The sequence below is a fragment of the Tamandua tetradactyla genome, chromosome 14 (assembly GCF_023851605.1).
Source record: "Tamandua tetradactyla isolate mTamTet1 chromosome 14, mTamTet1.pri, whole genome shotgun sequence".
Lineage (NCBI taxonomy): Eukaryota > Metazoa > Chordata > Mammalia > Pilosa > Myrmecophagidae > Tamandua > Tamandua tetradactyla.
The window spans coordinates 55,056,725-55,084,157 of NC_135340.1; the positions used below are offsets into that span (position 1 = coordinate 55,056,725).

Sequence of the window (27,433 nt, forward strand, 5' to 3'; positions counted from 1 at the left end):
ATTATTCAACATCGTATTGGAGGTTCTAGCCAGAGTAATTAGACAAGAAAAAGAAATACAAGGCATCAAAATTGGAAAGGAAGAAGTAAAACTATCACTGTTTGCAGATGATATGATACTATATGTCGAAAACCCGGAAAAATCCACAACAAAACTACTAGAGCTAATAAATGAGTACAGCAAAGTAGCAGGTTACAAGATCAACATTCAAAAATCTGTAGCATTTCTATACACTAGCAAAGAACAAGCTGAGGGGGAAATCAAGAAACGAATTCCATTTACAATTGCAACTAAAAGAATAAAATACCTAGGAATAAATTTAACTAAAGAGACAAAAAACCTGTACAAAGAAAACTACAAAAAACTGTTAAAAGAAATCACAGAAGACCTAAATAGATGGAAGGGCATACCGTGTTCATGGATTGGAAGACTAAATATAGTTAAGATGTCAATCCTATCTAAATTGATTTACAGATTCAATGCAATGCCAATCAAAATCCCAACAACTTATTTTTCGGAAATAGAAAACCAATAAGCAAATTTATCTGGAAGGGCAGGGTGCCCCGAATTGCTAAAAGTATCTTGAAGAAAAAAAACAAAGCTGGAGGTCTCGCACTGCCGGACTTTAAGGCATATTATGAAGCCACAGTGGTCAAAACAGCATGGTATTGGCATAAAGGTAGATATATCGACCAATGGAATCGAATAGAGTGCTCAGATATAGACCCTCTCATCTATGGACATTTGATCTTTGATAAGGTAGTCAAGCCAACTCACGTGGGACTGAACAGTCTCTTCAATAAATGGTGCCTAGAGAACTGGATATCCATATGCAAAAAATGAAAGAGGACCCGTATCTCACACCCTATACAAAAGTTAACTCAAAATGGATCAAAGATCTAAACATTAGGTCTAAGACCATAAAACAGTTAGAGGAAAATATAGGGAGATATCTTATGAAACTTACAATTGGAGGCGGTTTTATGGACCTTAAACCTAAAGCAAGAGCACTGAAGAAAGAAAGAAATAAATGGGAGCGCCTCAAAATTAAACACTTTTGTGCATCAAAGAACTTCATCAAGAAAGTAGAAAGACAGCCTACACAATGGGAGACAATATTTGGAAACGACATATCAGATAAAGGTCTAGTATCCAGAATTTATAAAGAGATTGTTCAACTCAACAACAAAAAGACAGCCAACCCAATTACAAAATGGGAAAAAGACATGAACAGACACCTCTCAGAAGAGGAAATACAAATGGCCAAAAGGCACACGAAGAGATGCTCAATGTCCCTGGCCATTAGAGAAATGCAAATCAAAACCACAATCAGATATCATCTCACACCCACCAGAATGGCCATTATCAACAAAACAGAAAATGACAAGCGCTGGAGAGGATGCGGAGAAAGAGGCACACTTATCCACTGTTGGTGGGAATGTCAAATGGTGCAACCACTGTGAAAGGCAGTTTGGCGATTTCTAAAAAACTGAATATAGAATTGCCATATGACCCAGCAATACAATTGCTAGGCATCTACTCAAAGGACTTAAGGGCAAAGACACAAACGGACATTTGCACACCAATGTTTATAGCAGCGTTATTTACAATTGCAAAGAGATGGAAACAGCCAAAATGTCCATCAACAGACGAGTGGCTAAACAAACTGTGGTATATACATACGATGGAATATTATGCAGCTTTAAGACAGGATAAACTTATGAAGCATGTAATAACATGGATGGACCTAGAGAACATTATGCTGAGTGAGACTAGCCAAAAACTAAAGGACAAATACTGTATGGTCCCACTGATGTGAACCGACATTCGAGAATAAACTTGGAATATGTCATTGGTAACAGAGACCATCAGGAGTTAGAAACAGGGTAAGACAATGGGTAATTGGAGCTGAAGGGTTACAGACTGTGCAACAGAACTAGATACAAAAACTCAAAAATGGACAGCACAACACTATCTGATTGTAATGTAATTATGTTAAAACACTGAATGAAGCTGCATCTGAGCTATAGTTTTTGTTTTTTGTTTTTTTTCCTTTTTTTATATATTTTTTTATTTTTTATTTTTATTATTTTTTTATTTTTTTCTCTATATTATCATTCTGTATCTTTTTCTGTTGTTTTGCTAGTTCTTTTCCTAAATTGATGCAAATGTACTAAGAAATGATGATCACACATCTATGTGATGATATTAAGAATTACTGACTGCATATGTAGAATGGAATGATTTTTAAATGTTGTGTTAGTTAATTTTTTTTTAATTAATAAAAGAAAAAAAGAAAGTTAAACACAAAATTATTATATGACCAGGCAATTCCATTAATAGGTATTTACCCAAAAGAACTGAAAGCAGGCTCTCAGGCAGATATTTATACACAATTGTTTATTACAGCAATATTCCTAATAACCCAAAGTGGAAGCAACCCAGTTATCTATCAGCAGGTGAATAGGTAAGCAAAAGTGGTATGTCCGTACAATGGAATATTACTCAGCTGCAAAATGGAAATGAAGTGCTATAGTACATGTTACAATACAGATAAACCTTGAAGACATCATGTTGTGTGAAATAAGCCAGAAACAAATGAAAAATATTGTATTATTTCTCTTACATGAACTATTTAGAATGGACAAATTCTTTAAAAAAGTGCTGTAAGCAGCTAGAAGGAAAAATCTGAAAGGATAGTATGGTAGCCCATGACAAACTATGGGGTCTGTCCTGTAACTACTTGTTGAAGAGTGCTTTGAAAACTATTGCTTTTTTCTTTCTTTGCTTTGTATATATGCTATATTATACAATAAAAAAAGTTAAAAAAAGAATACATTGATCCTGGCCCATGCACTCCCCCCCCCAAAAAAAAAATTGAACAAATTGGTGCTACAACATTGGGATGGTCACATGGAAAAAGAATGCAATGTGACCCCTACCATACAAAATACATTGATTAAAATGTATATTAAAGGTGATTTAAATTATCTCACTATCTCGAAGAAACTACAGAATAAGAAAGCAGATGTTAGGAAGTTTTAACCAAGGTCTCAAAAATACATATCATTCTCTATATAAAGTATATTTATTTTGAGCTCCAATAAATAGGGATTCTTGTGATCATTTTCATGATCTGCAGAGATTCAACCCTTTAATTTTCTAGCATTCTCCAATGATGTCCCTATTCCTAATTGTTTTCCTTTCTCTTTTTTCCTTGTAGTGGACGTTTGGGAGCAATAAAAATAAGAAGAAAGGAAAAGCGAGAAAAATAGAGAAGAAAGGAGCCATGAAAAAACAGGCCAACAAAACTGCCTCCTCAGGTAGTTCAGACAAAGACAGTTCAGCTGAGAGCTCGGCCCCTGAGGAAGGTGAGCCAAGTGGCCAAGACCTTGTCAGATTGAAGATGCAGAGGCAGAAATGGGGAGGGAAGGTGCCTGCTTTAAAAAATGACCTCTGATTGAAATGCTAGTGATCAGTGAAAGGGAGGGGTAAGGAGTATGGTATGTATGAATTTTTTTCTGTTTTCTTTTTATTTCTTTTTCTGAATTGATGCAAATGTTCTAAGAAATGATCATGATGATGAATATACAACTATGTGATGATATTGTGAGTTATTGATTATATATCAAGAATGGAATGATCATATGGTTTAAAAAAAAAGAAGACCTCTGCATTTAGAGCATTTTTAAAGCTCATGGATCCTTTGTGAATACGTACACAGCAAGGAAAATGCATGCAATTCCAAGGGGTTGGTAAGACCCCTAAAATCTAGGTGTAGAGCTCATGAGGCATCAACTCATTTTACCCTGACCAGTCTGTTAGCTGAATGCCTTCTCTTCACCTTTTTTTTTTTTTTTTTTTTTTTAAAGGAAAGACAGAGAGAAGGAAGGATAGAAGGAAGGAAGGAAGGAAGAAAGGGAAACATCTTTTAAACATTTTCTTGTTTTTATTGTATTCTGTTTCTCCGTTTTTGGTACATGGGCTGGGGCCGGGAATCGAACCGAGGTCCTCCGGCATAGCAGGCAAGCACTTTGCCCGCTGAGCCACCGCAGCCCGCCTCTTCACCTTTTATTTATTTGGTCTAAGGACAGAAATCCTTGGCTAGTTAACAAACTCAATAGAAAAAAAATTTTTGAAACCAATTTCAGAAATTTTTATTAATACTAGTTTGAAAAGTGAACTTATTCTAGAATTAGAATGATGAACTTTAAATTTCCTTCAAATATAACGTGTATGAACACCTTGTACAGAATTGGCCTAACCTGGTTTTAAGCACATGCTTTAGTGAATATTAGCTCAAATTGAGTCGAGCACAATTCTTAAGTTGCTGATTTAGCTTAATACCTATTAATAATGTATTCTGACTTTTTCTATACCACTCTTTGTCCTATCAATATCCAATATCTTTAGGAATTTTGATCAGTTTAATGACTGTTAAAACACATTTTTTTAAAACATTTTTTATTGTGGACGGGCCATGGTAGCTCAGCAAGTAGAGTTCTCGCCTGCCATGCCGGAGACCCGGGTTTGATTCCTGGTGCCTCCCCATGCAAAAAAAAAAAAAGACATATTTTATTGTGAAATATATATACTAAAAAGCAATATATTTTAAAGTATATTGTACGAAGTAGTTACAGAACAGTTTGGAATAGGTTACAGTTCACAATTTCAGTTTTTTTCTTCTAGCTGCTCCAAGACACTGGGGACTAAAAAACAAAAATCAATATAATGATTCAGTAGTCTTTCTCATTTGTTATGTCCTAACTCCTCCTTCTCCTTTGATCCTTCTCCCAATCTTTAGGGGTATTTGGATTATACCCATTCTAATTTTTTTCGTGTTGAAAGGAATGTCTACACTATGGGATAGGGGGATGGAATGGTTGATATTCTTAAAGAGACTGGCGCCTCTGGGTTTCAGAACTTAACTGGACTAGGAACCATCTGAAGGTTTTAGATTTCTGAGAAGTAAACTTAGCGCCTGCAACTTTTGTTAGATTTCAGAAAGAGTCCTGAGTGTTCTTTTGGGTTAACAGGAATGATGTTGGTTGGGGTTTGGCAAACCATGGCAGTTAGCAATATCTAGCTGAAGCTTACATAAGAGTAGCCTCCAAAATAGCCTCTTGATTCTGTTTGAACTCCCTTAGCCACTGATTCCTTATTTTGTTGCATTTCTTTTCCCCCTTTTGGTCCATAAGGCATTGTCTGTCCCATGGTACCAGGGCCAGGTTCATCCCTGAGAGTCATGTTGCTAGGGAGACATGCCCCTAGACATCATATCCCATGTAGTGGGGAGGTAATGGATTTTACTTGCAGAGTTGGCCACATCTGAGCAATGAAAGAGGTTCTCTAGAAGTAACTCTTAGTAGTTATAGGTAGGCTTAACTTCTCCGCTATGGAAGTAAGTTTCGTAAGAGCACGATTGAGGGCCTGGCCCATTAACTTGGGAGTCTCTAGTGTTTGAGAAAGTATCAGGGGTTTTTCAGGTGGGAAAGTTTAATACTTCCATACTTTTTCTCCAGTCCCTTAAGGGACTTTACCAGTACTTCTTAATTATCTGCCCAGCATCCTCTGGGATGTATCTGGGTATTACATTAAGTAATACAGAATTACAAGCTTTTGTTCCCATTCTGGGCTCCATATGTTTGGGTTGTTTAAATGAACTATCCAGACAAGTTAGATTGTGTGCTACAGAAAGCTTAGGTTTTGAACAAAATAAACCCATCTTCCTTTGGTGGTCTCATATAGTAGGTGAAGTTCTAAAATAGACATTGTCGTCCTTTACCCTGTATTCTGATTTACTTTATTCCCAGCTAAATCAGCTTCATTCTTATCTCTCATTGAAGCATGATCTCTTTTTCTTTTTTTTAAACAGTTGTTGTATGTAGCAAAACTAACTTTCAGAGCTGCAGAACTCCTACTCTGAGTCTCAGGTATCAAACAGGTACCCAAAGTTGCAGGGAAGTACCAGGTTTATATACATTATGATACAACATCTCAGAATCTAAAAATAACATTAAAAGATCAGGAATAAATGTCACTGCTATAAGAGCTTACCATCTAGACCCCAATTTTCTTATAAGTATTTTCTAAAAGCGACCATACAACAGTTTTTCTTTTGTTTCTGGCTTATTTTACACAGCGTTATATCCTCATGGTTCATTTACCTTGTTGCATCCCTCACAGCTTTCTTCCTTTCTGTAGCCACACCATATTCCATCATATGTATACACCACAGTTTACCTTTCTGTTTCTAAAGTCACTGTTTCTCAGTTTGTTTCTTCGACCACTTCCATCCGTTGAGTATCATGGATAATATCCAAAATAAACAGTTCATTATTTACAGTATCCTCACTTAGTTGTACAATCATCATTCTCAATTTTAGATAATTTCCATTACTCCAAAGAGATAAATAACAAATAAAAGTATCCTCACCAAAGAGAAAATCAAAACTCCCCTTAACACTTGGCCCTCTCCCTCACCCCCTCCAATTCTTTACCCCTAGTATTGCTTTGGTACTGGTTATGTCTTCCTATTAAATATAGGCCATAGCATATAATATTAGTTTCTCCCCTATACTTCTCTATTATTGACTCTTTATAGAAGATTCATACCTTTGAAGTGGTTCATGCAGTAACTTATTTATATTTGAAATGTTAATCGGTCAGATACATGGTTCTATTCAACCTCTTTCAATCATATTCACCTTCAGTATAGCAATATTACTTAAAAACCCACTAATGAGCTACTGTCACTTCTATCCATTCCCATACATTTAAGTTCAACCTCATTAGGTAACTGTTCAACTATCTTTAGCATCTTTGTATCTCTAGATTCCCTATATTCTACATTATAAGACTCTGAGTTTACCTTTACAAAGATCATATTAGCAAAATCGCACAGTATCTATCCTTTTGTGTTTGGCTTATTTCACTCAGCGTGTGTCCCCAAGGTTTATCCGTGTTGTCATATGCTTTAGGACCTCATTTTGTATTATTGCTACATAATATCCCATCATATATATATATGCCATATTTTTAAACACAATTTTTTTTTAATGTCAACTAATAACTAGGAGTAATGGTTGGAAAATGACCATTTTCAACTATCATAGTAATATCTGATTTACTTGAGAGTCACCAAAAAGTGTTAAAACCATTAGGTGAGAATTTGTTGAGAATAAGATGCTTATATACTCTAAAAGCATCTGCCCATAATTATTAGCTACAAAGGGGAAGAGATGCCTTTACAAAAGAGAAATCTGAGGGATACCACCTTAACCGAGTGATCTAAATTAATATCACTAGTTATGGGACAGACACATGTCAGGTGTTTTCTGATATATGACACACTGAAAATGACATAATCACTTATGTACTAACTCTTGCCGAAAATGCATAACCTGAATCATTTCATGGCAAAACCAACCAATCCACTTAAATGGAAGTATATTTGATAGCTATGGCTATATAAATTAATTTTAAAATAAATAAAATTTAAAATTCAGTTCCTCAGTTGCATTAGGCCACATTTCAAGTTCTCAGTAGCCACAATGTGACTGGTGTCCACTGTATGGGACAGTGCAGATGGATAATGTTTTCTTCATCACCTCAGAAAATTCCATTGGGCAATGTTGTTCTATAAAACAGTGGGTCTGTACTATTCAGAAATTCAGTGGTGTGAAAGACAAAGAAAGGCTTTCTAGATTAAAGCATACTAGAGAGACATGCCAACTAAATGCAATGTGTGATCCTAGTTTGGATCCTGAAGGGGATGAAAAGTGGCTGTAATGGATAGTATTAGAACAATTGGTGTAATTTGAATATGGACTGTATATTAGATCATGGTATTGCATCAATGTTAAACTTCCTGAATTTCATCATTGTATAATTAGTTATGTAAGAGAATGTCCTTTTTAGAAGTATTTAGGGGTCGAGGGTCATGATCTCTCCAACTTACTCTCAATTGGTTCAGAAATATAAATAAGAATGTACACATTATTTTATATATGTAGACAGAGAAAGCAAATTTTCAGTGTTAACGATGGGTAACTCTAATTAAAAGATGAATAGGAGTTAAAATATTCTTGCAACATTTTTCTGGAGGTTAGAATTTTTTTCAAAAAAAGATTGAAAGTTGAATTAAGAAGAATGAAGTGTTGTCTTGTTCCAGCATAACTTTGCTAACCTGGTTTGCATTTACCAAAGGCAGATCAAGGACTGGTTCCCAGGGTATTGAGATGGCACATACCACTTTATCTGAGGAGACGAGGGGTAATGATTTTGAATCTTATGGAATCACCTGTGGCCTCAGTCTTCTTTGTGTAGCTTGACCTAATCTTGTGTTTGGTTGGGCCTTGTTTGCAGGGGAAGTGTCAGATTCGGACAGCAACAGCTCCTCCTCTAGCTCAGATTCAGACTCTTCCTCAGAAGATGAAGAGTTCCATGATGGCTATGGAGAGGATCTCATGGGAGATGAGGAAGATAGGGCCCGTCTGGAACAGATGACAGAGAAGGAGAGAGAGCAGGAACTATTCAACCGCATAGAGAAAAGAGAGGTGTTGAAAAGAAGGTAAGGTTGTAACTATCTTAAAACTATTCTTTTTATTTCTTTGTTTCTTCACTTCCTCTCTCCTTCATATCTGACCTGTATGTGGAGACTGGCATTTGGAAATGTGATTGTTGTTAACGTAATGAAAAGTAGGTGATGTTTAAATGATCACATTTATTGTTTACTCAGTGCTGTCGGCTTTGCTAAATGTGTATTATTTGTTATTTTTTGCTGGCATCTAGGCATTTAATTACCTTAATTAGTTTATTCTGGAGATTGCTTTCACTTCTTTTATCTAGGGTTTTCTTGCTGGATGAATTTGTTGTCTATCTGTTCTTTGACATTCCGTTCAGCTTTATCTGGACCTTTAGCTTAAGTTTTGTTTGACAGAGGAGAATTTTTCAGTTCTTGTTTTCTTGTTTCTTGCCCTGCTTGTGTGGTGCCTTTCCCTCACTCACACTTAGGAGGGTCTACTTAGATATTATAGACCCCAGCCAGATCTTCCCAGACCAAACTGGCCTCCTATCAGGAGGAAAGAGTCACCTGCGTCGGTTTTCCCTTAGGGTGAGACCCAGCAAGTTGAAAGACTTTCCTGTGAAGTCTCTGGACACTGTTTTTCTTATCCTGCCCAGTATGTGGCGCTTGTCTGACTGCAGGTCCCACCAGCATAAGATGATGTGGTACCTTTAACTTTGGCAGACTCTCCCTGCTGGGGGTATGGTGGAGACAGAGGAGAGGTTGTAGGCTGGTTTTAATGACTTCAAATTACCAAACCCTAATGTCTGAATTCCTTGATGGAGGGATTCCACCTGGGTGGGGCTTCACCCCTCCCCTGGGGAAGGCACAAGCTCCAGATAAGCCCCCCAAAGAGCTCACTTCTGCCTATGCCTGGGGCAGTTGCAGCCTGAAAAGTCCTGCCGCTGTATCCAGAGGCAGTCAAGCCTTTGTAGATACACAGCCACAAAAACCTCTGTTTCCTTCTTTTTTTTTTCCCCCCTTTTTCTGTCAGTCCTGCCCCCTTGGCACCATGGCAAAAATGAGCAACCTCTGGTTTGATCAGGTTCACCTAAGCTGGGGGCCTATTTTTAGTAGTCAGAATTTGTTAATTAGTTCCACAATTGGCATTTGATTGTGCCCAGTCCCTGCTGCTGGTAAAGTCCTTTCCTTTCCCCTCTGGGAAGTGGCCTGTGGGGGAGGGGCACCGGCTGCCGCAGCTTTGGGAACTCACGGTTCTTGGGGGTGCTCGCAGCCAATCCAGCTGGTCCAGACTTGGGTACGCTGTGTGTCTGGTCACTATCGTGGCTCCAGGAGCTGTTCTGTACTGTTTCTGGTTATTTAGTAGTTGTTCTGGAGGGTGAACTAAAATGCGCACGCTGTTAAGCCACAGTCTGGACCCGGAAGTCAAATGTGTATTATTTACAACGTATCCATAAAATATGGTTCATGTGGGTTATCTTATTTAATCTTCTTCACAGCAGCTCTATGAAGTTGATTATATCATGTTCCAGAGGAAGAAATTTAGGCTTAAAGACGTTGATTAACTGATGGGTAAGCTCCATGAAGACAGAGATGTAGAGTTATTTTCTGCTCCCTGTTCATGGTGCCAAGAATAATGCCTGGCACATAAATGTGCACTTAATTTGTTGAATGAATGAAAGAAGAAACATGTTCAAAATCACTTAGCTGCTGGTAAGCAGTGGAATGATTTCAAACCTAGGACCATCTGACTCTATAAAAAGTATTGCGGCAACATCCTCTCCTGCTTCATATTTCCGATTATTTTACTTATTGTGAAACACATGCACTACAAGTCGTATTTAATGGGTCTTTACACAGATTGTTTATTTTTTCAGATAAAGATTGGTGCATGATTTGACTTCTATTGAGTAAAAAGTAATGAAGAAATCATGAAGATGCTTTTATTTTAGAATATGGATCCACTAATTTCTGAAAATAATGTTCTGAACACTAAATTCTGAAAATGGTTTCAAAAACATTGGATAATATGTAAAAATTAAGTGAACAGTCTTTTTACAACTTTATGTTTTGCAAATTGACTTTAATTTTTTTCAAGCTTCCATGTGGAAATAATTTTCCAAAGTTAGCAAAAATCCTAACAGAATTCAAAACAAGAAAAACTTGGCTTTTGTCTAGGGAAATAAAATAGCCCTTAGCATTAGGGCCTTTCCCTGCCTAGTTGATTTCTAATATCATGAAGGAAAAATAGAAGCATCTTTTTTGGCAGCACTTACTTCTTTTTCACCTAGGGAAGTGTTTGTCCCTTCTGTAGACCATATTAAGTATGATGAGTTATCCTTATCAGGAATGTTTAGCTTTCTGTCCACAATAAGCCATAGACAGATAAGAATGTAGCTCAGTCAGTATAGAATTCTCGCCCATCAGGTGGGATATCTGGATTCGCAATTCCTGGCCCATGCATGGTGCCAAAAAAGAAAAGTAGCTCAAGAGTAATGAATGGCTTGTCTCAAAATTTTTTTTTTAATTGTAAAAAATAACATGTATATAAAAGCATTAAATTTCAGTGTATACTGCAGCAATTAGTTCTAGAACAGATTTCAGAATTTCGTATGTTACAACTCCACAGTTTTAGGTTTTTCCTTCTAGCTGCTTCAAGACACTGGAGACTAAAAGAAATACCAATACAGTGATTCAACAATCATGCTCATTTGTTAACTCCTATTTTCTCTGTTATAACTCCACCTTCTCCTTTGATCTTTCTCCAGTTTTTAGGGATATTTGGGCTATGCCCCGCTAACTTTTTTTTTTTAAGCATTTAGAAGGTGTGCACCTAACAGCTGTAGAATATATAACAAACTTGGTTTTTATTATTTTTCATCTTAAATGACTGAGGCAGTTGACTAATTCAGTGAATCATTTTAGCTGCTGGAAGAATGTTTGGGGTGATGACAATTAAGACTAAGGTTCAGAGCTTTACACAAACAATTGAGATTGTTGTAATTTATTTGTTTGGCTACAAGGCAGCACGATACAGCAACTCAGACAAGTCCCATCTCTCTCACGCTTGATAAAAGGTCTTTAAGTGGATCTCATTTAATCTTCATAGAAATCTTTTAATATAAATACTGTTAGCATCCCCTCTTACAGTCAGCAGCACCAGTAGTGATATGTATGTTTTAATTACTAGATTCTTACTGTGTTCTAGGGCTGCTGCTTTTTTTTTTCCTTCAAGGTGAAGGTAGGTAGCATACAGGGGTAATAGGATCATGGAAAGAGCACTGGATTATCAGTGCTAAGACAGTCTGGGCTCAAGTCAGATTCACTGGCCAGATGAACTGAATGAGTCACTTATCCTGTTCCTGTCTCAACTTCTTCCCCAGGATTTTTGTAAGCCTCAAGTGAAATGACACGTGCAAGAGCATATAAGCTACTTTTACTTTTCAGGTAACTTTGAGATGTATTTCACATACATTTCACCCCTTTAAAGTGTACATACAATTCAGTGAATTTATATATTCAGAGGAGTTAAATCATTGCCACAATCGATTTTAGAATATTTTCATCTTCCTGAAAAGAAATTCTGTACTCATTAGTAATTACTCCCTATTTCCCTAAAGCCCACCAGCCCTAAGTAACCACTAATGTACTGTTCTGTCTCTACATTTGCCTATTCTGGACATTTCAGATAAATGAAATCATATAATACATGATCTTTTGACTCTGGCTTCTTTCACTTAGCATTACTTTTTTTTTTTTACAGAAGTGTAGGTTTACAGAAAAACCATGTAGAAATTAGGAGTTCTCTTATAGCCTCCTGTTATTAACACTTTGCTGTAGTGTGGTACATCTGTTAGCATTGATGAAAGAATATTATTACAATTATGCTATTAACTATAGTCCATGGTTTACATTAGGATTTACTGTGTTATACTATCTTACTTGTTCTTTTGTTTTGTTTTTCAATTTTATTCTAGTAACATATACAACCTAAAATTTGCCAGTTAGCCACATTCAACTATATAATTCAATTACCTTCACAATGTTCTGCAACTGTCCCCACCATCCATTACCAAAACTTTTCCATCACTCAAAATAGAAATTCTGTATAAGTTAAGCATTAATTCTACCTACCCTACCCTCCCTGCCCTGGCCCTTGGTAACCTGTATTCTAGTTTCTAGTGTGAATTTGCTTATTCTAATTATTTTGTATCAATGAGATCATATATTTCTCCTTTTGTGTCCAGTTTATTTAACTCAATGTGATGTCTTCAGGGTTCGTCCTTGTTGTTGCGTGTTTGAGAATCTCATTCCTTTTCATGGCTGAATAATATTCCACTGCAACAGCATAACATTTTCAAGGTTCATCTGCATTGTAATGTGTCAATACTTCATTTCTTCTTATAGCTAAATAATACGCCATTGTGTGGATATACTACACCACATTTATTTATTTAATCACCTGTTGATGAACATTTGGGTTGTTTACACTTTTTGGCTATTATGAATAATGCTGCTATGAACATTCATGTACAAGTTTTTGCATGAACATATGTTTTCATATGTCTTGGATATATGGCTAGTAGTGGACTTGCTTCCTGGGTCATAAGGAAATTCTGTGTTTCACCTTTTGAGGAACTGCCAGACTGTTTATTTTGTTTTTTCTTTTGTTAATTGTGCTTTTGGTGGCATTTCTAAGAAAACTTTGCCTAACCCATGGTCATGAAGATTTACTTACATATTTTCTTATAAGTGTTTTATAGTTTTGGCTCTTACATTTAGACTTGTAATTCATTTTGAGTTACTTTTTATGTATGGTGTGAGAAGGGTCCAACCTCTTTTCGTATGTGAATATCCAGTTGTCCCAGTATGATTGAAACAATTGTTCTTTCACAATTGAATCGTTTTTGCCCTTTGTAAAAAATTATTTGACCATAGACAGATACATGGTTTTATTTCTGTACTTTCTGTTCTAGTCCACTGATTATCTAGCCTTATGCTAGTGCCATACTGTCTTAATTACTCTTGCTTTGTAGTTATATTGAAATTGGAAAGTGTGAGTCCCCAAGATTTATTTTGCTTTGCAACATTTATTGTGGTTACTGGTTCCTTAAGTTTTAGAGTGAGCTTTTCAGTTTCTACAAAGAAGTCAGCTGAGGTTTTGATGGGAATTGAGTTGCATCTCTTTAATATTTGGGGGGGTAGGTATTGCCATATTAATTATATCAAGTCTTCCAGTTCATGAGCATGGGATGCCTTTCCCTATTTAGGTCTTTTTTTTTTTATTATTTGACTATTTACTTATTTATTTTAAATGTGTTTGTTGTTTTATTTATTCATCTATTTTTCCAGAATGGCAAATGGTTTACTGTCATTCAGCCCTTTTTTTTTTCATACAGCTGTGCATTTAACATCACAATCGACTTTTTTTTCCTTTTTTGTAAAAAATAACATAGGTACACAAAAGAAGCAATAAATCTCAAAGCACATTGCAACAATTAGTTTAGAACAGATTTCAGAGTTTGTTGTGGGTTACAATTCCACAATTTTAGGTTTTTACTTCTGACTGCTCTAAGATACTGGAGATCGTATTTAGGCCTTTAATTTCACTGTAAAAACTTTGTACTTATTTTTAAAAATTTATTCATAAGTGTTTTGTTCTTTTAATGCTATTGTAATGCAGTTTCCATAATTTCATTTTTGGAATGTTCATTGCTAACATATAGAAAAACAATTGATTTTTGTGTATTGATTTTGTATTCCTCAACCCTGGTGAACTTGTGTATTCTAGTAAGTTTTTTACTGGATTCCTTAAGGTTTTCTATGTACAGAAATCATGTCAGCAGTGCATAGAGACGGTTTTACTTCTTCCTTTCCAAATTTGATACCTATTATTATTTCTTTTTCTTGCCTATGTGCCCTGGTTAGAATCTTTAGTACCATGTTGAATAGACGTGACAAGAGTGAACATTCTTGTCTTGTGTTTGATCTTAGGGGTAATGCATTCAGTTTTTCTCAGTTAAGTATGATGTGGGGAGTTTGTATACATCCTTTATCAGATTGAAGGTCTCTTTCTAGAATTTTGAGTATTTTTTTATCAAGAGGGGGTGTTGTATTTTGTTGAATGGTTTTTCTGTATCTGTTGAGATGACCATGTAGTTTTTCTCTTCTGTCCTATTAATGTGGTGTATTACACTGATTTTCATATGTTGAACTATCCTTGCATACCTGGGGTAAATCCCACTTGATCTTTATTAGTTGCTAAATTCAATTTGCTACTGTTTTATCTAGGGCTTTTCTGTCTATATTTAGAAGGAATATTGGTTTGTAGTTTTCTTCTCTTGTGTTTGTTTTAGTATCAGAGTAATATTGTCCTCATAGAATGTGTTGGGAAGTGCCCCCTCTTCTACTTTTTGGAAGTGCTTGTGAAGAATTGCTATTAACTTTTTTTATTCTAATGTTTTTTTATTATATAATATATATATACAAAGCAAAGAAAGAAAAAAGCAATGATTTTCAAAGCACACTTCAAAGTAGTTACAGAACAGATCCCAGAATTTGTCGTGGTCTACCATTCCATCATCAGATTTTTCCTTCTGGCTTCTCTAAAACACTGAAGACTAGAAGGAATGTTAATATAGTGATTTAGCAGCCATACTCATTGTTTGTTTGTTTTTAACTTTTTTAATTGCATAATATAACATATATACAAAGCAAAGAAAGGAAAAAGCTATAGTTTTCAAAGCACTCTTCAACAAGTAGTTGCAGGACAGATCCCAGAGTTTGTCATTGGCTACTATGCCATCCTCTCATATTTTTCCTTCTAGCTGCTCTAGAATATAGGAGGCTAGAGGGCTTAAATACTTTTTTATCATCATAATTGACTTTTTTTTCCTTCTTTTTTTGGGGTGAACAATAACATATATACAAAAAAGCTATAAATTTCCAAGCACAGCACCACATTAGTTGTAGAACATATTTCAGACTTTGACATGGTTACAGTTTCACAATTTTAGGTTTCTACTTCTAGCTGCTCTAAAACACTGGAAACTAAAAGAGATACAAACTTAATGATTCAGCATTCATCTTCATTTTTTATGTCCTATCTCCTATGTATAATTCCACCATCACCTTTGATCTTTTCATAAATCTCATTGGGGTTGTTTGGGCTATGGCAGTTCTCAATTTTTGATATTGGAAGGGTCTGTCACTATGACAGGTAGCAAGGTCTACCCGAAGCTTGCATAAGAGCAACCTCCAGAGTAGCCTCTCAACTCTATTTGAACTCTCTCTGCCACTGATACTTTATTCTTTACACTTCTTTTCCCCCTTTTGGTCGGGATGTAATTTGGATCCCACGGTGCCAGGTCTGAATTCATCCCTGGGAGTCCTCTACCATGTCGCCAGGGAGACTTTCACCCCTGAATGTCATGTCTCACATAGGGGGGAGGGCAATGATTTCACTTGCAGAGTTGAACTTAGAGAGAATGAGGCCACATCTGAGCAAAGACAGAGGTCCTCCAGAAGTAACTCTTAGGCATGCCTATAGGTAGTCTAAGCTTCTCTGCTTCCTAGAGCTTCACGAGAGTAAGCCTCATAATCGAGGGCATGGCCTGTTGATTTGGGTATCCCTAAGGCTTGACACAGTATCAGGCAATTCCCTGATGGTAAGATTTAATAGTTCCATAGTCTTTCTCCCCTCCCTCAGGGGACTTTGCCAATACTTTTTGATTATCTGCTTAATGTACTCTAGGATGTTTCCAGGCATTACAATAATCTATACAGCATTAAAGGACCTCTTTCTTATTCTGTGCTTCCTGTGTTTCAGTTGTTCAAATGATCTGTACAGATAAGTTGAATTCAGTTCCATCTCAAATACGTGTTTCTTCCATTGGTCTCAAACAGTATGTGTGGTTCTAAAATATGGACACTGTCTTCCTTACCCCTATGTTCTGAATTACCTTAACCCCACCCTGTTCGGCTTTGTTCTTATCTCTAAATATCAGGTTTTATATATATATATATATACAACAGCCTCTCAAAATCTAGGTATAATAATCACCAGACTTAATGTGTCTGCCCTAAAAGCTTGTAATCTAGGCCCCTGTTTTCTTATAAGGTTTTTCTAAAGGTGACCATACAATTGTTGTTTTTTTGTTCCTGGTTTATTTTGTCTCACCAAATGTCCCACATGTTCATTCATATCGTTGCATGCCTCACGACATTGTTCCTTTTTGTAGCAGCACAGCCTTCGTTCATAAGCATACACCGTCGTTCACCAATTTACTTCTCCGTCAGTGCATCCTTCAGCCTACTTGCATTCATAGGGCATCATGTAGAGGGCCCAAAGTCCACGGTCCATCAACATTCTCTATTTTAGATGATTTCATTGTTCCTTTGTGGGAAGATTTTTGATGACAGATTGACTTTTTACTTGTGCTTGGTTTGTTGAGAGCTTCTATTCTTCTGAAGTCAGTATAGGTAATTAGTGTGTTTCTGGGAATTTGTCCATTTCATGTAAGTTGTCTAGCTTGTTGGCTTATAGTTCATAATATTCTCTTATGATTTTTAAAATTTCTTCATGATCTGTGGTAACGGCCCCTTCTCATTTCTGATGCTACTAATTCTTTAAATATTTAATGGAGTTGTCCAGTGAAGTTATCTGAACCTGAGCTTTTCTTTGCAGAAGTTTTAAAATTATTAATTCAATATCTTTACTTGTTAAAGATCTATTCACATTTTCTATTTCTTCTTGATTTGGTTTTGGTTTTGCAACATTCCAGCAATTTTTCCATTCCATCTGAATTATCTACTTATTGACCATACAATTGTTCATAGTATTCCCTTATTATCTTTTTTTATTTGTTTAAGGGCAGTAGTGATGGCCGTTCTTTCTTTCCTGAATTTAGTAATTGTTTGATTTTATTGATCTTTTGAACAGAACAACTTGTGGTTTCATTATCTCTGTTGTTTTTCTTTTCTCTAGCTCATTAATATTTGTTCTAATCTTTATCATTTATTTTGTTCTACTTGCTTTATTTTTAATTTGCTCTTCATTTTTCAGTGTCTTAAGGTGGAAATTTAGGTTACTAATTTGTGATCGCTGTTCTTTTTTTAATATAGGCATTTACAGCTATAAATTTCCTCTAAGTACTGCTTTAGCTATATCCCTTAAGTTTTGGTGGTTGTGTATTCATTTCAAGAATTTTCTAATTTTCCTTATGATTTCTTCATTGACCCTTTAAGGCATGTGTTCGGTTATTATAAACTTTTTTTTAAATGAGTAAATTCATAGCAGTACTCCCTTATCTCGCATTATAAAACTATGTTAACCTTAATAATGAGTGAAAAGGGCATTACAGAAAGTAGAAAAACAATGAAGACTGTGTTATTTAAGAACTAAGTTAAAAACTTGATAATTAGTATTAGAGTGGTATGTCTAGATTTTAACATTTACTAGAGTCTTTTAGTTCTTTAAAGTTACTTAAATTCTTAAAAAATGACTTTCATTTCATATAAGTGATTTTTATTTTAGGGAAAGGTCCTGTGTTGGTGAGACTAACATATGTGTTCATATGGTTGTAAAGGATGGGGGAGTATTTTTACTGATGAAGAAAGATGGAAGGTGGTGTTTTAAAAAATATAATCTTTATCCTGATCATTTTTAAATTGTGACACTGGCTCTGAGACATAATTCTGTTTCTAAACCATTGCAGTTTAGCTTTAGTACCTAAATTGATCCAGGAATAGACTGTTTCTGATAATGTGTGAAGATTAAGGAAGAGCTGTAAATTACCAGAAGTATAAAAGAGGAGTACAGCAGGATCCTGAATATTTTCTCTCATTTTAAGTTTATTTCAACTTGATGCCTTTAAGTATTTTTAGTTTATTTATCCTTAGTATTTTTAGCATTCTTAAAAGGTGCATTGGAGTATCTTGCTGAAGCTAAAATATTTATAAACTCCTTCCCCCTACTTACTTCGTTTTTCTAATGTAAGAAAAGTTAGTCTTTACAAATACTTTATTGCTACTTAAAAAGCAAACAAATGTCTCTTTACCAGATTTGAAATCAAGAAAAAGCTAAAAACAGCCAAAAAGAAAGAAAAGAAAGAAAAAAAGAAAAAGCAAGAAGAAGAGCAAGAAAAGAAAAAGCTGACCCAAATTCAGGAATCTCAGGTAAGAAATTCAGTGGTCTTATCCAAAGAATTAAGACCTGTGTTTTCAGTGTGTGTGTGTGTATTTGTTTATGTAAAAGATGGGTTTGTTGTAATTATCCATGTCACTTATTGCAAAACTATTGCAGTCTGTCTATACCCTGTAGATTTCATTAATCTCTGGACACATTTTACTGTTCCACATTTAGCGGTTTAATTTGTTAGGACTTCTTCACCCAAGTCTGTATTTAAAAAGCAGCCCACTCGTCTGTGAACATTCCTTCAAGGAAAATTGGTAAACATCCTGTCCTTTGTAGCCAGATTAGTTATGATGTGTACTCAGGCATATGTCATCCTCGACTTAGTAATATATATAGCTGAGAAAATTAGTCATCTCTGCATTCATCATGAAAAGCTTTGTTGACATTATCAACAAGCAATAGCTGTGATCTAGTGTGTTCTTCCAGGAAGAATTTATTTCAATAATTCTTAAACTTTCTGTTATAGAAGAGAAAAGACAGAAGCTGACTTTACTCCTCTATCTTCTTTGTCCACAAGAGGATGCTCTCTCACCTTATACAGAGTTTAAGCTTCGGTAGCCCATACACTTTCACATTGGAGGAATAAATGTCATTAATTGCTGAATATAGAGAATCTTAGTGTAAAATGTTGGTAAACGGCCTATCTTACATGTTCTTCCCTTCCCAGGTAACATCCCATAACAAGGAACGCCGTTCCAAACGGGATGAAAAATTAGATAAGAAATCTCAAGCCATGGAGGAGCTGAAAGCAGAGCGAGAAAAACGGAAGAACAGAACAGGTAAGTAGGGGGAAAGTAATAACTGCTTTGTGACTTTGAGCATATGATTTGACTTCCAGGTGCCCATTTTTACTTCTCCTTTTTTTTTTTCTTGCTGTTTATTGTGGAAAATTCCAAACACATACGAAATAGAGTTACTAGTGTAATGAAACCAACATCCAGCTTCAACAATCAAACTCCAAGGATTAATTTGTAAAGGAAATACAGGATAAGGCTTGATTGTTTTTTTTCTTTCAAAAAAATTATATCATGCCTTCCAGTGACTTTTATTTTGAATATCCTAATGGACCCTTGGATTTTAGCATGCTTTATGTGTTTTAGTCCATTACAGTTATTATTCTTATTGATACTCTTTGTCACATCTTCAGCCAATTGTATGAGTCTTTTGACATGAGACCTTGGTAGTGTTTGGTAGCTTCCCTGCTTTCCGAATGTGGAATCAACCATTTCTCTAAAGATTTCTGGGGTGGTTGTTGTTGTTTTCATGAGAAATTATATTTAGGGACCACAGTCTGGATATAAAGAATGTTTATGCTACTTCACCATTTTTTCAAAAACTTTTCAGTGTATAAAGCTAGGAATTTGTTTTTTGAAAGTTTAAAATACATCGTGAGCCTCCTGGTGATACGTTTCCTTTCAGTTTTAGGACCCAAAGTTTTTTTGTTTTGTTTTTTAACAACAGTTTTATTGAGGTAAAATTCATATAATTTACTTATGTATGGAAACATTACTGATTCTGCACATTAATTTTATATCCCGCCACCTTGCTGAATTTGTTTATTAGCTCAGGTAACTTTCTTGTAGATTTCTCAGGATTTTCCAAGTATAATATCATGTTATCTGCACATAGTGAAAGTTTTACTTCTTCCTTTCCAATTTGGAGGCCTTTTGTTTAATTTTCCTGCCTGATTGCTCTAGCTAGAACTTCTGATACAATGTTGAATAATAGTGGTAGTAGAGGGCATCCTTGTCTTGTTCCTGAGCTTAGGGGGAAAGCTTTCAGTCTCTCTCCATTGAGTACAATGCTGGCTATGGGCTTTTTATATATGCCCTTTATCATATTGAGAAAGTTACCTTTGATTCCTACCTTTTGAAGTGTTTTTTATAAGAAAAGGATGTTGAATTTTGTTGAATGCTTTTTCAGCATCAATTGAGATGACCATGTGATTTTTCCCTTTCGTTGTGTTAATGTGCTGTATTACATTAATTGATTTTCTTGTGTTGAACTATCCTTGCATTCCAGGTATAAACCCTATTTGGTCATGATTATATCCTATATTATCAACAGCCCCTTCCAACATGAAAAAGTTAGAATGACCATAGCCCAAATACCCCTAAAGAGTGAAAGATCAAAGGTGTGAGGGTGGAGTTATACAGAGAAGATCGGGTTTAACAAATGAGCATGAGTGCTGAATCATTATACTGATATTTCTTTTAGTCTCCAGTATCTTGGAGCAGCTAGTAGTAAAAACCTAAAATTGTGGAATTATAACCCATACCAAACTCTGAAATTTGTTCTGTAACTAATTGTTGTGTGGCACTTTGAAATTTATTGCTTTTTTGTATATATGTTATTTTTCACAAAAAAGAAAAGGAAGCGTGTAATAGAGAAGATAAGATTTAACAAATGATTATGACTACTGAATCAATATATTGATATTCCTTTTGGTCTCCAGTGTCTTGGAGCAGCTAGAAGAAAAAATGAAAAATCGTGGAACTGGAACACATACCAAACTTTAAAATATGGTGGAAAACTACTTGTTAAAATGTACTTGGAAATTTGTTGCTTTTTTGTATATATGTTATTTTTTACAATTAAAAAAACAACAGTAAGCAAATAAAAAATAGCAGGGTGCTGAGGGGCCAGCCTTCCAGAACATTGACTAGTTCCATCCCCCTATCCCATATTGTCATGGCCCCTTCCAACATGAAGAAGTTAAACTAGGCGTAGCCCAAGTACCCCTAAAGAGTAGGAGAAAGATCAAAGGTGATGGTGGAGTTATACAAAGAAGGTAGGGTTTAACAAATGAGTATGAGTGCTGAATCAGTATATTGATGTTTCTTTTAGTCTCCAGTATCTCAGAGCAGCTAGAAGTAAAAACCTAAAACTGTGGAATTATAACCTGTACCAAACTCTGAAATCTGTTCTATAACTAATTGTTGTGATGCCCTTTAAAGTTTATTGTTTTTTTTCTATATATGTTATTTTTCACAAGAGGAAAAAAAGTTGATTGTGATGATAAATGCACAACTATATGATGATATTGTGAACCATTGATTGTACACTTTGGATGGTGGCATTGTATGTGAATATATAATATATATTAATAAAAAATAATTTTTTTAAAATGATCAAAGGGGAAGGTGGCGTTATAAAAGTGAAGATAGGATTTAACAAATGAGTATGACAGCTGAATTATTATATTGATATTTCTTTTAGTCTCCAGTATTTTGGAGCAGCCAAAATTAAAAACCTAAAATTGTGGTGCTGTAACTCATAGCAAACTCTGAAATCTGTTCTATAACTAATTGTTGTGGTGTGCTTTGGAATTTATTGCTGTTTTGTATATCTGTTATTCTTCACAATAAACAAATTTAAAATCATACAAAAATTCATGTACTTTATAATTTACCCATTTAAAGTGAAATAGTTTTTAGTGTATTCAGAGTTGTACAGCCATCACCACAGTCAGTTTTAGAACTGATTGAAGAATCATCACCTCCGAAAGAAACCTTGAAAGCAAAAAAAAAAAAAAAAAAAAGAAACTCTGTACCCCTTAGCCAACAGCATCACTACAACCCCCAAGTCTGCAGCCCCAGCCCTTAGCAACCATTAATTTGCTATTCTGTTTCTGTAGATTTGCCTATTCTGGACATTTAGGATTAATGATATCATTTAATATGTGATCTTTATTTTTTTCCTCTCGCATGGGCAGGCACCGGGAACCAAGCCCGGGTCTCCAGCATGGCAGGCAAGAACTCTGCCTGCTGAGCCACCGCGGCCCACCCAACATGTGATCTTTTGTGACTAGCTTCTTTCACTTACTGTAACATCTTTGAGGTTCATTCGTGTTGTATCATGTGTCTATACCTCATTACTTTTAATGGCCTATTAATATTCTATTGTGTGGATACACTGTACCACATTTTATCATTTTATTTATCTGATCACCTGTCGATGGACATCTGGGTTGTTTCTAGTTTTTTACTATTATGAATAATACTGCTATGAACATTGATATACAAGTTTTTAATATGGACATTTGTTTTCATTTGTCTTTGACATATATAGCTAGGAACTGCCCCACTTTTCCAAACCAGCTTCACTTTTTGTATTTTCACCAGCAATGTAAGAGGGTTCTGCTTTCTCCACATCCTCACCCATACTTTTTGTTATTTGTACTTTTTTTTTTGAAAAGAGAAAATGTTTTTTGGTCATGTAAAACTAAATCCAGAAATTTGCTTTTATCCTTCTCTTTGATTTTATACAACTGAAATATCAATAAATATTTAAATCCATTAAAATAAACTTCAAATGCCTTGATTTTTAATTCCCTAAAATGCCTTTTGACTTTGGCATCAGCATTTATGATATTATGCCCAGAAGGTATAATAAATCATGCTAAAAGCAAAACCTGATAAAGATACTACAAGAAAGGAAAACTACAAACCAGCCTCCCTAATGAACATAGATGTAAAAATTCTCAACAAAATACTTGCAGATTAAATCCAGTGGCACATTAAAAGAATTATATACCACAACCAAGCGGGGTTTACTCCAGGTGTGCAAGGGTGGTTCAACACAAGAAAATCAGTTTATGCAATACAATACATTAACGAATCAAAAGGGAAAAGTCACATGGACATCTCGATTGATGCTGAAAATGTATTCAACAAAATTCAGCATCCTTTTCTCATAAAAACACTTTAAAGGGTAGAAATCGAAGGAAACATCCTCAATATGATAAAAGACATATGAAAAACCCAGAGACTGCATGGAACTCAACAATGACAGACTGAAAGCTTTCCCCCTATGATCAGTCACGAGACAAAGATGCCCACTGTCACCACTATTATTCATCAGTTCTAGCTAGAGCAATTAGGCAACAAAAAGAAATAAAAGAAATAAAATAAAATAATAAAAATTAAAAAAAATAGAAATAAAATAAAAAAATAAAAAAAAGGAAGAAGTAAAATTTATGAAGTCACATTTTTATAATTGTACTATTAATTGAAGTCCTTGGTTTAACTTAGGGTTCACTGTTTGTAGAGTATAGTTCTATTGATTTTTTAAAAAATTCTCATCATATCTACAATCTAACATTTCCCTTTTTAATCATTTTCAGATATATATTTCAGTGCTATTAACTGCATTCACAACTACATTTACAATGTTGTGCTACCATTAACACTATACTTATTAAAACATTTCTGCTATTCCAGATAGGAAACCTATACATTTTAAGCCTTAACTTCCCATTTCCTAACCCCACCCATCCACTAGTATTTTATATTCAAGATTCTGACTCTGTGAGGTTGCTTATTCAAATTGTTTCAAATCAGTGATATCATACAATATTTGCCCTTTTGTGCCTGGTGTGTTTCACTCAGCATAATGTCTTCCAGGTTCGTCATGTTGTCACATACATTAAGACTTCATTCCTTCTTGCAGCTGAATAATATACCATTATATATATATCTACCCCATTTTGTTTATCCATTCATCAGTTGATAGAAACTTAGGTTGTTTGCATTTTTCTTCAGTTGTGAATAATTCCACTTTAAATATCAGTGTGCAAATATCTGTTCATGTCCTTCCTTTCAGTTCTACTGGGTATATACCTAGTAGCTGGATTGCCGGAATATAAGGCAGTTCTATCCTTAGCTTCCTGAGGAACTGCCAAACTGTCTTCCACTGCAGCTGTACCATTTTACATTGCCACCGTCAGTGAATAAATGTTCCTATTTCTCCACATCCTCTCCAACACTTGTAAGTTTTCTGTTTAATAGTGGCCATTCTAATAAGTGTGAATTGGTATTTTGTTGTGATTTTGATTTGCGTTTCCCTAATAGCTAGTAAAAATGAGCATCTTTTCATGTGCTGTTTTAGCATTTGTATTTCCTGTTTGGAAAAATGTCTAAATGTGTTTTGCCCATTTTATAATTAGGTTGTCTACTTATTATTGAGTTGTAGGATTTCTTTGTGTATTCTGAATATCAAATCCTTATCAGATATGTGGTTTCCAAATATTTTCTCCCATTGATTCGACTGCCTTTTTTCTTCCTGACAAAGTCCTTTGAAGCGTAGAAGTATTCAGTTTTGAGGAGATCTGATTGATCTATTTTTCTTTCATTGCTTGTGCTATGGGTGTAAGATTTTCTGCCTACCACAAGATCTTCAAGATAGTTTCCTGCATTTTATTCTAGGGAGTTACGATCCTGGCTCATATATTTAGGTCTTTGGTCCATTTTGAGTTCATTTTTTTACAGGACATGAGATAGGGGTCTTCTTTCATTCTTTTGGACATTGTTAACCAGTTCTCCCAGCACCATTTGTTGAAGAGACTCTTCTGACTCATTTGAGTATTCTTGGCAGCCTTGTAAAAAAATCAGTTTACCATAGATGTGATGGTCTATATCTGAACTCTCAGTTCAATTCCATTGATAAATATGTCTGTCTTTGTGCTAATACCAGCCTGTTTTGATCATGGTAGCTTTGTGATATGCTTTAAAGTCAGTTAGTGTGAGTCCTCCAACTTCATTCTTCTTTTTCAGGATGATTTTGGCTATTCAGGGCTCCTTACCTTCCAAATAAATTTGATTATTGGCTTTTTCCATTCTGTAAAGTAGGCCTTTAGAAATTTGATTGGAATTGCATTGAATCTGTAAATCAATTTTGGTAGACATAATAATGATATTTAGTCTTTAATTCATGAATACAGAATATCCTTCCATTTATGTAGGTCTTCTTTGAATTCTCCTAGCAACATTTTGCAGTTTTTTTGGTACGTGTCCTTTGTATCTGTGGTTAAGTTTATTCCGTGATATTTACTTACTAGTTGCTATTGTAAATGGAATTTTTTTCTAGATTTCTTCCTTTAATTGTTCATTACTAGTATATAGACACTGCTGATTTTTACATGTTGATCTTGTATCCTGCCACTTTGCTGAACTTGTTTATTAGTTCTAGTAGCTTTGTCATAGATTTTTCCAGACTCTCTAAATATAGGATCATGCCATCTGCAAATAGTGAGTTTTACTTCTTCCTTTCTAATTTGTATGCCTTTTATTTCTTTTTCTTGTCTAATTGTTCTAGCTAGAACTTCCAGCACAATGTTTTATAACAAGTGGGCGTCCTTGTCTTGTTCCTGATTTTAGGGGAAAGCTTACAGTTTCTCACCATTGAATATGATGTTAGCTGTGGAGTTTTTATAAATACTCTTTATCATATTGAAGAAGTTTCCTTCTATTCCTGTCTTTCAATGTGTTTTTTTTAAATTTTACTCACATACCATACAGTCTTCCAATTTTAACACTTAGTAGTTCACACTTTCATCATATAGCTGTGCATTCATCATCACAATAGATTTTTGAACATTTTCTTTATTCCAAAAGAAAAAGAATAAAGTCAAAATAAAAGTTAAAAAAACACCCAGAGCATCCCATACCACTCCCTGCCTTATTTTTTTTTCTTACTTATCTTTCCATACATTGGATTGTCATAATCACACAGTCACACCTTAAAAGCTGTGTAGTTATTAAGTCATTTTTAAAAATCAAGGCTGGAGAGGAGCCAAGATGGCGGCTTAGTGAGGAGTGGGATTTAGTTTGTCCTCCAGAGCAGTTAATAAGTAGCCAGGAACAGTACAGAACAACTGCTGGGACCACATCAGTGACTGGACATACAGCATTCCCTAATGTGGACAAGCTGGACCAGCTGCAAGCCTACCCAGAACCATGAGTTCCCCAAGCCACCGCACCGGTGCCTCTCCCCCACAGGCTGGTTCCAAGAAGGGAAAGGAAAGAGACTTGACCAGCAGCAGGGACTGAGCACAACCAAGTGTCAACTGTGGAATTAATTAACAAATTCTGACTACTAAAAATAGGCCCCCAGCTCAGCTGAACCTCTGAGTAAAAGCTGAGGTTGCTGGGTTTTGCCCCAGTGCAGCGGGGGCAGAGCTGATAGAAAAAAAAGAAAGAAAAAAAAAAACAGGTTTTTTTGGATTGGACAGCACAAAATACTTGGAAGGGTCTGGGCCCTGAAGGAAAGGAGGGGGCACGTAGGACCTGGAGATATACAGAGCAACGTACCAACTTAAGCTCTTGATTGGCAAAGCCGAGGTACAGGGGACCTGCTCTGAAAAGGATTTTTTTCTTCTTCTTCTTCTTCTTTTTTTTGTGTGTGTGGCTGTATTTCTACACTTGACTGCTCTTTGGATATAGCTGCAGGGCTTCTTGGGCTCCAACTGCCCCAAGCATGGGCAGAATTAAGCTTGTTCGAGAGTCTGTCTGGAGGCTGTGCCTTCCCCAGGAGTGGGGGTGGGGCAGCTTAGGTGGGATCCCTCCCTCAAGGAATTCGGACTGGAAAACTGAAGCAATTAAAGCCAGCCTACAACCTCTCCTCTGTCTCAACCATGCTCCTAGCAGGGCGAGTCTGCTGAAGTTAAAGTTATCACATCACCTTATGCTGGTGGGACCCACAGGCAAACAGGCGTCACATACTGAGCAGGATAAGAAAAACACAGTCCAGAGGCTTCATAGGAAAGTCTTTCAACCTGCTGGGTCTCACAGGGAAAAATGATGCAGGTGACTCTTTCCTCCTGAAAGGAGGATGGTTTGGTCGGAAAAAGTCTGACTAGGGTCTATAATACCAAAGTAGACCATCGTAAGGGGAATAAAAGAAAAAAAAGAAAGCACCATACAGGCAGGGCA

At 35.6% G+C, this 27,433-nt stretch overlaps 1 protein-coding gene across 1 annotated transcript in view; it reads left to right on the forward strand.

The window, feature by feature from the left end:
• RTF1 (RTF1 homolog, Paf1/RNA polymerase II complex component) overlaps positions 1 to 27,433 on the forward strand; it is a 97,880-nt gene that overhangs the window by 37,635 nt on the left and 32,812 nt on the right. The window contains exons 3-6 of the mRNA XM_077127511.1: positions 3,224 to 3,371; positions 8,368 to 8,572; positions 18,589 to 18,703; positions 19,390 to 19,501. Coding sequence (XP_076983626.1) covers positions 3,224 to 3,371; positions 8,368 to 8,572; positions 18,589 to 18,703; positions 19,390 to 19,501 — 580 coding nt within the window. The remainder of the gene's footprint in view (positions 1 to 3,223; positions 3,372 to 8,367; positions 8,573 to 18,588; positions 18,704 to 19,389; positions 19,502 to 27,433) is intronic.